The sequence below is a fragment of the Salmo salar genome, chromosome 02, assembly GCF_965601325.2.
Source record: "Salmo salar chromosome 02, fSalSal1, whole genome shotgun sequence".
NCBI classification, from domain to species: domain Eukaryota; kingdom Metazoa; phylum Chordata; class Actinopteri; order Salmoniformes; family Salmonidae; genus Salmo; species Salmo salar.
Window position 1 is genome coordinate 2,912,501 of NC_138292.1, and position 12,509 is coordinate 2,925,009.

The 12,509-nt window shown below is 34.0% G+C and overlaps 1 protein-coding gene across 2 annotated transcripts in view; it reads left to right on the forward strand.

The window, feature by feature from the left end:
* LOC106597556 (lysophosphatidylcholine acyltransferase 1) overlaps nucleotides 1–12,509 on the forward strand; it is a 119,934-nt gene that overhangs the window by 91,921 nt on the left and 15,504 nt on the right. Inside the window, exons 11-13 of one of the 2 annotated variants that reach the window (XM_082959117.1) lie at nucleotides 9,679–9,832; nucleotides 10,940–11,038; nucleotides 11,283–11,424. In XM_082959117.1, coding sequence (XP_082815243.1) covers nucleotides 9,679–9,832; nucleotides 10,940–11,038; nucleotides 11,283–11,424 — 395 coding nt within the window. The remainder of the gene's footprint in view (nucleotides 1–9,678; nucleotides 9,833–10,939; nucleotides 11,039–11,282; nucleotides 11,425–12,509) is intronic. The other variant, XM_082959118.1, reaches the window with a different exon arrangement.

Below are 12,509 nucleotides of genomic sequence, written 5' to 3' on the forward strand. Positions count from 1 at the left end.
CTATTGGCCAGACTGACAGTTTTTCCCATGATGCTCCTGAGTGATTCAAAAGGGGAGAACAGGCCGTGGCTACGGGGCCCCTGATCTTCTTGGCCTCTAGTTCAGACCCAGGGCCGTGAGCTTTGTAATGACTTCAGATGACTAGCTATCTGGCAAAGTAAGGAGTCTGCTGAAAACTAGACTAGAAATACTACTAACTCACTGTCATAGTGATGGTTCTATATTACAACATATTCATCCTACTAACTCACTGTCATAGTGATGGTTCTATATTACAACATATTCATCCTACTAACTCACTGTCATAGTGATGGTTCTATATTACAACATATTCATCCTACTAACTCACTGTCATAGTGATGGTTCTATAATACAACATATTCATCCTACTAACTCACTGTCATAGTGATGGTTCTATATTACAACATATTCATCCTACTAACTCACTGTCATAGTGATGGTTCTATATTACAACATATTCATCCTACTAACTCACTGTCATAGTGATGGTTCTATATTACAACATATTCATCCTACTAACTCACTGTCATAGTGATGGTTCTATAATACAACATATTCATCCTACTAACTCACTGTCATAGTGATGGTTCTATATTACAACATATTCATCCTACTAACTCACTGTCATAGTGATGGTTCTATATTACAATACAACATATTCATCCTACTAACTCACTGTCATAGTGATGGTTCTATATTACAACATATTCATCCTACTAACTCACTGTCATAGTGATGGTTCTATATTACAACATATTCATCCTACTAACTCACTGTCATAGTGATGGTTCTATATTACAACATATTCATCCTACTAACTCACTGTCATAGTGATGGTTCTATATTACAACATATTCATCCTACTAACTCACTGTCATAGTGATGGTTCTATATTACAACATATTCATCCTACTAACTCACTGTCATAGTGATGGTTCTATAATACAACATATTCATCCTACTAACTCACTGTCATAGTGATGGTTCTATATTACAACATATTCATCCTACTAACTCACTGTCATAGTGATGGTTCTATAATACAACATATTCATCCTACTAACTCACTGTCATAGTGATGGTTCTATATTACAACATATTCATCCTACTAACTCACTGTCATAGTGATGGTTCTATATACAATACAACATATTCATCCTACTAACTCACTGTCATAGTGATGGTTCTATATTACAACATATTCATCCTACTAACTCACTGTCATAGTGATGGTTCTATAATACAACATATTCATCCTACTAACTCACTGTCATAGTGATGGTTCTATATTACAACATATTCATCCTACTAACTCACTGTCATAGTGATGGTTCTATATTACAATACAACATATTCATCCTACTAACTCACTGTCATAGTGATGGTTCTATATATACAACATATTCATCCTACTAACTCACTGTCATAGTGATGGTTCTATATTACAACATATTCATCCTACTAACTCACTGTCATAGTGATGGTTCTATATTACAATACAACATATTCATCCTACTAACTCACTGTCATAGTGATGGTTCTATATTACAATACAACATATTCATCCTACTAACTCACTGTCATAGTGATGGTTCTATAATACAACATATTCATCCTACTAACTCACTGTCATAGTGATGGTTCTATATTACAACATATTCATCCTACTAACTCACTGTCATAGTGATGGTTCTATATTACAACATATTCATCCTACTAACTCACTGTCATAGTGATGGTTCTATATTACAACATATTCATCCTACTAACTCACTGTCATAGTGATGGTTCTATATTACAACATATTCATCCTACTAACTCACTGTCATAGTGATGGTTCTATATTACAACATATTCATCCTACTAACTCACTGTCATAGTGATGGTTCTATATTACAATACAACATATTCATCCTACTAACTCACTGTCATAGTGATGGTTCTATATTACAACATATTCATCCTACTAACTCACTGTCATAGTGATGGTTCTATATTACAACATATTCATCCTACTAACTCACTGTCATAGTGATGGTTCTATATTACAACATATTCATCCTACTAACTCACTGTCATAGTGATGGTTCTATATTACAACATATTCATCCTACTAACTCACTGTCATAGTGATGGTTCTATATCAATACAACATATTCATCCTACTAACTCACTGTCATAGTGATGGTTCTATATTACAACATATTCATCCTACTAACTCACTGTCATAGTGATGGTTCTATATATACAACATATTCATCCTACTAACTCACTGTCATAGTGATGGTTCTATATTACAACATATTCATCCTACTAACTCACTGTCATAGTGATGGTTCTATATTACAACATATTCATCCTACTAACTCACTGTCATAGTGATGGTTCTATATTACAACATATTCATCCTACTAACTCACTGTCATAGTGATGGTTCTATATTACAACATATTCATCCTACTAACTCACTGTCATAGTGATGGTTCTATATTACAATACAACATATTCATCCTACTAACTCACTGTCATAGTGATGGTTCTATATTACAACATATTCATCCTACTAACTCACTGTCATAGTGATGGTTCTATATTACAACATATTCATCCTACTAACTCACTGTCATAGTGATGGTTCTATATTACAACATATTCATCCTACTAACTCACTGTCATAGTGATGGTTCTATATTACAATACAACATATTCATCCTACTAACTCACTGTCATAGTGATGGTTCTATATTACAATACAACATATTCATCCTACTAACTCACTGTCATAGTGATGGTTCTATATTACAATACAACATATTCATCCTACTAACTCACTGTCATAGTGATGGTTCTATATTACAACATATTCATCCTACTAACTCACTGTCATAGTGATGGTTCTATATTACAACATATTCATCCTACTAACTCACTGTCATAGTGATGGTTCTATATTACAACATATTCATCCTACTAACTCACTGTCATAGTGATGGTTCTATATATACAACATATTCATCCTACTAACTCACTGTCATAGTGATGGTTCTATATTACAACATATTCATCCTACTAACTCACTGTCATAGTGATGGTTCTATATATACAACATATTCATCCTACTAACTCACTGTCATAGTGATGGTTCTATATTACAACATATTCATCCTACTAACTCACTGTCATAGTGATGGTTCTATATTACAATACAACATATTCATCCTACTAACTCACTGTCATAGTGATGGTTCTATATTACAATACAACATATTCATCCTACTAACTCACTGTCATAGTGATGGTTCTATATTACATACAACATATTCATCCTACTAACTCACTGTCATAGTGATGGTTCTATATTACAACATATTCATCCTACTAACTCACTGTCATAGTGATGGTTCTATATTACAACATATTCATCCTACTAACTCACTGTCATAGTGATGGTTCTATATTACATACAACATATTCATCCTACTAACTCACTGTCATAGTGATGGTTCTATATTACAACATATTCATCCTACTAACTCACTGTCATAGTGATGGTTCTATATTACAATACAACATATTCATCCTACTAACTCACTGTCATAGTGATGGTTCTATAATACAACATATTCATCCTACTAACTCACTGTCATAGTGATGGTTCTATAATACAACATATTCATCCTACTAACTCACTGTCATAGTGATGGTTCTATATTACAACATATTCATCCTACTAACTCACTGTCATAGTGATGGTTCTATATTACAATACAACATATTCATCCTACTAACTCACTGTCATAGTGATGGTTCTATATTACAACATATTCATCCTACTAACTCACTGTCATAGTGATGGTTCTATATTACAACATATTCATCCTACTAACTCACTGTCATAGTGATGGTTCTATATATACAACATATTCATCCTACTAACTCACTGTCATAGTGATGGTTCTATATTACAATACAACATATTCATCCTACTAACTCACTGTCATAGTGATGGTTCTATATTACAATACAACATATTCATCCTACTAACTCACTGTCATAGTGATGGTTCTATATTACAACATATTCATCCTACTAACTCACTGTCATAGTGATGGTTCTATATTACAATACAACATATTCATCCTACTAACTCACTGTCATAGTGATGGTTCTATATACAATACAACATATTCATCCTACTAACTCACTGTCATAGTGATGGTTCTATATTACAACATATTCATCCTACTAACTCACTGTCATAGTGATGGTTCTATATTACAACATATTCATCCTACTAACTCACTGTCATAGTGATGGTTCTATATTACACAACATATTCATCCTACTAACTCACTGTCATAGTGATGGTTCTATATTACAACATATTCATCCTACTAACTCACTGTCATAGTGATGGTTCTATATTACAACATATTCATCCTACTAACTCACTGTCATAGTGATGGTTCTATATTACAATACAACATATTCATCCTACTAACTCACTGTCATAGTGATGGTTCTATATTACAACATATTCATCCTACTAACTCACTGGCATAGTGATGGTTCTATATTACAACATATTCATCCTACTAACTCACTGTCATAGTGATGGTTCTATATTACAATACAACATATTCATCCTACTAACTCACTGTCATAGTGATGGTTCTATATTACAACATATTCATCCTACTAACTCACTGTCATAGTGATGGTTCTATAATACAATACAACATATTCATCCTACTAACTCACTGTCATAGTGATGGTTCTATATTACAACATATTCATCCTACTAACTCACTGTCATAGTGATGGTTCTATATTACAACATATTCATCCTACTAACTCACTGTCATAGTGATGGTTCTATATTACAACATATTCATCCTACTAACTCACTGTCATAGTGATGGTTCTATATTACAACATATTCATCCTACTAACTCACTGTCATAGTGATGGTTCTATAATACAACATATTCATCCTACTAACTCACTGTCATAGTGATGGTTCTATATTACAATACAACATATTCATCCTACTAACTCACTGTTATAGTGATGGTTATATAATACATCATATTCATCCTACTAACTCACTGTCATAGTGATGGTTCTATATTATAATACAACATATTCATCCTACTAACTCACTGTCATAGTGATGGTTCTATATTACAATACAACATATTCATCCTACTAACTCACTGGCATAGTGATGGTTCTATATTACAACATATTCATCCTACTAACTCACTGTCATAGTGATGGTTCTATAATACAATACAACATATTCATCCTACTAACTCACTGTCATAGTGATGGTTCTATATTACAACATATTCATCCTACTAACTCACTGTCATAGTGATGGTTATATAATACAACATATTCATCCTACTAACTCACTGTCATAGTGATGGTTCTATATTACAATACAACATATTCATCCTACTAACTCACTGTCATAGTGATGGTTCTATAATACAACATATTCATCCTACTAACTCACTGTCATAGTGATGGTTCTATATTACAACATATTCATCCTACTAACTCACTGTCATAGTGATGGTTCTATATTACAACATATTCATCCTACTAACTCACTGTCATAGTGATGGTTCTATATTACAACATATTCATCCTACTAACTCACTGTCATAGTGATGGTTCTATAATACAACATATTCATCCTACTAACTCACTGTCATAGTCATGGTTCTATATTACAATACAACATATTCATCCTACTAACTCACTGTCATAGTGATGGTTCTATATTACAATACACCATATTCATCCTACTAACTCACTGTCATAGTGATGGTTCTATATTACAATACAACATATTCATCCTACTAACTCACTGTCATAGTGATGGTTCTATAATACAACATATTCATCCTACTAACTCACTGTCATAGTGATGGTTCTATATTACAACATATTCATCCTACTAACTCACTGTCATAGTGATGGTTCTATAATACAACATATTCATCCTACTAACTCACTGTCATAGTGATGGTTCTATAATACAACATATTCATCCTACTAACTCACTGTCATAGTGATGGTTCTATATTACAACATATTCATCCTACTAACTCACTGTCATAGTGATGGTTCTATATTACAACATATTCATCCTACTAACTCACTGTCATAGTGATGGTTCTATATTACAATACAACATATTAATCCAACTAACTCACTGTCATAGTGATGGTTCTATATTACAATACAACATATTCATCCTACTAACTCACTGGCATAGTGATGGTTCTATATTACAACATATTCATCCTACTAACTCACTGTCATAGTGATGGTTCTATATTACAATACAACATATTCATCCTACTAACTCACTGTCATAGTGATGGTTCTATATTACAATACAACATATTCATCCAACTAACTCACTGTCATAGTGATGGTTCTATATTACAATACAACATATTCATCCTACTAACTCACTGGCATAGTGATGGTTCTATATTACAACATATTCATCCTACTAACTCACTGTCATAGTGATGGTTCTATATTACAATACAACATATTCATCCTACTAACTCACTGTCATAGTGATGGTTCTATAATACAACATATTCATCCTACTAACTCACTGTCATAGTGATGGTTCTATATTACAACATATTCATCCTACTAACTCACTGTCATAGTGATGGTTCTATATTACAACATATTCATCCTACTAACTCACTGTCATAGTGATGGTTCTATAATACAACATATTCATCCTACTAACTCACTGTCATAGTGATGGTTCTATATTACAATACAACATATTCATCCTACTAACTCACTGTCATAGTGATGGTTCTATATTACAATACAACATATTCATCCTACGAACTCACTGTCATAGTGATGGTTCTATATTACAATACAACATATTAATCCTACTAACTCACTGTCATAGTGATGGTTCTATATTACAATACAACATATTCATCCTACTAACTCACTGTCATAGTGATGGTTCTATAATACAACATATTCATCCTACTAACTCACTGTCATAGTGATGGTTCTATATTACAACATATTCATCCTACTAACTCACTGTCATAGTGATGGTTCTATAATACAACATATTCATCCTACTAACTCACTGTCATAGTGATGGTTCTATATTACAACATATTCATCCTACTAACTCACTGTCATAGTGATGGTTCTATATTACAATACAACATATTCATCCTACTAACTCACTGCCATAATGATGGTTCTATAATACAACATATTCATCCTACTAACTCACTGTCATAGTGATGGTTCTATAATACAACATATTCATCCTACTAACTCACTGTCATTGTGATGGTTCTATATTACAACATATTCATCCTACTAACTCACTGTCATAGTGATGGTTCTATATTACAACATATTCATCCTACTAACTCACTGGCATAGTGATGGTTCTATATTACAACATATTCATCCTACTAACTCACTGGCATAGTGATGGTTCTATATTACAACATATTCATCCTACTAACTCACTGTCATAGTGATGGTTCTATAATACAACATATTCATCCTACTAACTCACTGTCATAGTGATGGTTCTATAATACAATACAACATATTCATCCTACTAACTCACTGTCATAGTGATGGTTCTATAATACAACATATTCATCCTACTAACTCACTGTCATAGTGATGGTTATATAATACAACATATTCATCCTACTAACTCACTGTCATAGTGATGGTTCTATATTACAATACAACATATTCATCCTACTAACTCACTGTCATAGTGATGGTTCTATATTACAATACAACATATTCATCCTACTAACTCACTGTCATAGTGATGGTTCTATATTACAATACAACATATTCATCCTACTAACTCACTGTCATAGTGATGGTTCTATATTACAACATATTCATCCTACTAACTCACTGTCATAGTGATGGTTCTATAATACAACATATTCATCCTACTAACTCACTGTCATAGTGATGGTTCTATATCACAACATATTCATCCTACTAACTCACTGTCATAGTGATGGTTCTATATTACAACATATTCATCCTACTAACTCACTGTCATAGTGATGGTTCTATATTACAACATATTCATCCTACTAACTCACTGTCATAGTGATGGTTCTATATTACAATACAACATATTCATCCTACTAACTCACTGTCATAGTGATGGTTCTATATTACAATACAACATATTCATCCTACTAACTCACTGTCATAGTGATGGTTCTATATTACAACATATTCATCCTACTAACTCACTGTCATAGTGATGGTTCTATATTACAATACAACATATTCATCCTACTAACTCACTGTCATAGTGATGGTTCTATATTACAATACAACATATTCATCCTACTAACTCACTGTCATAGTGATGGTTCTATAATACAATACAACATATTCATCCTACTAACTCACTGTCATAGTGATGGTTCTCTATTACAACATATTCGTCCTACTAACTCACTGTCATAGTGATGGTTCTATATTACAATACAACATATTCATCCTACTAACTCACTGTCATAGTGATGGTTCTATATTACAACATATTCATCCTACTAACTCACTGTCATAGTGATGGTTCTATATTACAACATATTCGTCCTAGGATGTGTAAAAAGCCTCAATGTGTTGGTGTCAATGTGCTTGTTGTGTGTCTGTGTGTATTTGAATTGGGTAGGATTTGTGTGTTTTTTTGTCTTGTGTTAGTGTGTTGTGTTGCAGCTTTATTTTGTGCTTACATGATGGTGTGAATATGCAGTGTTTGTGGTTGATTGTGTTTGTGGTAATTGCGCCGGTTGAAGCTGGTTTAGCGTGAATTGGTTTGTCTTAAATGTGCAGCAGGTTCTGTATTAATGTGTTGATGTTTTCCTGGTCAAGTCCTAGAATGTAGAGACTCTGTATTAATTTTACCTGGTCAGGTTGAACCCCAGAATGTAGAGATTGTATTAATGTGTTGATGTTACCTGGTCAGGTTGAACCCCAGAATGTAGAGACTGTATTAATGTTACCTAGTCAGGTTGAACCCCAGAATGTGGAGACTGTATTAATGTGTTGATGTTACCTGGTCAGGTTGAACCCCAGAATGTAGAGACTGTATTAATGTGTTGATGTTACCTGGTCAGGTTGAACCCCAGAATGTAGAGACTGTATTAATGTTACCTGGTCAGGTTGAAGCCCAGAATGTAGAGACTGTATTAATGTGTTGATGTTACCTGGTCAGGTTGAACCCCAGAATGTGGAGACTATATTAATGTGTTGATGTTACCTGGTCAGGTTGAAGCCCAGAATGTGGAGACTGTATTAATGTGTTGATGTTACCTGGTCAGGTTGAACCCCAGAATGTAGAGACTGTATTAATGTGTTGATGTTACCTGGTCAGGTTGAACCCCAGAATGTAGAGACTGTATTAATGTGTTGATGTTACCTGGTCAGGTTGAACCCCAGAATGTGGAGACTGTATTAATGTGTTGATGTTACCTGGTCAGGTTGAACCCCAGAATGTGGAGACTGTATTAATGTGTTGATGTTACCTAGTCAGGTTGAACCCCAGAATGTGGAGACTGTATTAATGTGTTGATGTTACCTGGTCAGGTTGAAGCCCCAGAACGTAGAGAAGGTACTGCAGGAGTTTGGTAACAGAGCCAGGAAGATGGAGGGAGAGAAGCTGGGTCTGGAAGACTTTGCCCACTACCTTGATGTCCCTGTGTCAGACATGCTCAGAGACATCTTCTCCCTCTTCAACGAGGTAAGGAAACACTGAATATAATATCATCCCATTAGGACATTTGAAGGCCTAAATTACAAGTATCTCAACTTCCTGTTTTCCCTATATTGTGTATTTTAATATTGAAATACAGATTTCGATATTAGATTTCGATATTAGACATAGATTTCAATATTATATACTAGATTTAGATATAGGCATTAGATTTAGACATTAGATTTAGACATTAGATTTAAACATTAGATTTAGACATTAGATTTAGACATTAGATTTAGACATTAGATTTAGATATTAGATTTAGATATTAGATTTAGATATTAGATTTAGATATTAGATTTAGATATTAGATATAGACATTAGATTTAGACATTAGATTTAGACATTAGATTTAGACATTAGATTTAGATATTAGATTTAGACATTAGATATTAGATTTAGACATTAGATTTAGATTTAGACATTAGATTTAGACATTAGATTTAGATATTAGATTTAGACATTAGATTTAGATATTAGATTTAAATATAAGATATTAGATTTAGATATTAGATTTAGTCATTAGATTTAAATGTAAGATTAAATTTAGACATTAGATTTAGATATTAGATTTAGACATTAGATTTAGATATTAGATTTAGATATTAGATTTAGACATTAGACATTAGATTTAAATGTAAGATTAAATTTAGACATTAGATTTAGACATTAGACATGTGCTTTAGACATTAGTTTTAGACATTAGATTTAGACATTAGATTTAGATATTAGATTTAAATGTAATATTAAATGTAGACTTTAGATTTAGACATTAGATTTAGACATTAGATTTAAATGTAAGAAATTAGATTTAGACATTAGATTTAGATGTTAGATTTAAATGTAAGATTCTAGATTTAGACATTAGATTTAGATATTAGATTTAAATGTAAGATTCTAGATTTAGACATTAGATTTAGATATTAGATTTAAATGTAAGATTTAGACATTAGATTTAGACATTAGATTTAGACATTAGACTTTAGACATTAGATTTAGACATTAGATTTAGACATTAGATTTAGACATGTGCTTTGCCAGATTCCTTCTAACCGGTAACTCTTCACTCTGTTCTTCTCTCTTCTCCTCCAGCAGGAAGACAACATGATAGACATCAGAGAATATGTCATCGCCTTATCGGTGGTATGCAGACCTGCTAAAACACTGGAGACCATGAAACTGGCCTTCAAGGTACGTTCTGCTCCAGCTCTGGTTTCACGCTCTTGTCAAGGTGTCTTTCAGAGGGCCTACGACCACTGATATTTCAGCCATTTTCCATCTGAGAGGATGTACTAATGACCTACGGTGTGAGTTGTAGAGTGTGTGTAGATATGAACAGATGGTCTGTGCGCCAGCCGGCTCAGTGGCTGTGAGTGAGATATGAAGGGCTCAGGGTCATCTAATGTGTGTTGGTTATTATTTGCATATATCCCAGATGTTTGAGGCGGAGGAGGACGGTGCGATCACAGTGGCTGAGTTGGCCTGCATCCTAAAGACGGAGTTAGGAGTAGCTGACCTCAACGTCTCGCGTCTCTTCGCTGCTATCGACACAGAGGACACAGGGAAACTCACCTTCGGTAAGAAACGACATGTCTTAGCTTGTACTGGGCCATCCTTCTGTTTAGCTGTTGTGGTGGCTAATTTCTGCATTACCAAATGAGGAGAGTTACAAACTTCACACACCAGTCAGAGTTATACTTAAACTACATCTTTAATAATTAAGAGCTTTGCAAAAGCACTTTGACTTTTAATGATGCGCTATCTCTAATGCAACCATTGAAAAGTGATTACACAAAAGTACAAAGATCTTTTATAGCCAAGATACACCCCTCTCAACGTACATGACGAACCACAGATCTTAGAGACAGTTCACAAAGGGACTTTATATTTCAGAAAGGAGTATCCCTTAGCCAGATAACATTCGCTATAAATGATCGTTCAGTTTGGTCTCTAAGACGAGGTTCTAAACTCGTTCCTGGTACTTCATAGTACAAAAACACCAACTCATCCAATGGCATATATCAATTGTCAACTCTAGATACTCCCATCTCAAGTAAACCCCCTCTTGACCCCACTCCTGGACAAGCTCACTGAGGGGAGTGACTTGCGCACAGACATTGTGGAGACAAATAATTGGTTCCACATTAATCACGCCATCCCTTCACATGGTTTAAGAATAGTTAAAGACACATTCACATATGTAGACAATGTTCCATTCTGTCCTCTTCCCTTTCTGATATTCTGCATAGCACCAGAGACATGTAAAAGACAAGCCTGACCTCTCCCCTCTCTGGGCCCCAAGTGACTGAGCCCCAGCTAAGGGAAAAGTGCAACTGCCAACATTCATTATCCAAAGGGATACATTCTAATGACAAGTATCTCACATAAGCATATTATGCAAATAAAACATCTTAATTATCTATGTTACCCAACTAATTCTGATTCATCCGCCACACTGTTCTTGGGAGTATACGCCTGGGATGATTTTAGAACGCAACAAAGAATATGTCAAAGTTATGTTGTGTCTGTAATCTCTAGTTCATTTGTAAATATTAGGAGTGTGCCCATCTTTGTAAACATGTACTTGTTTCCAAGTGTGTTAATGGTAGGTTACTGTATTTAACTTGCTTGGAATAACCTTACCTTTGTGTCTGGCGCCCTC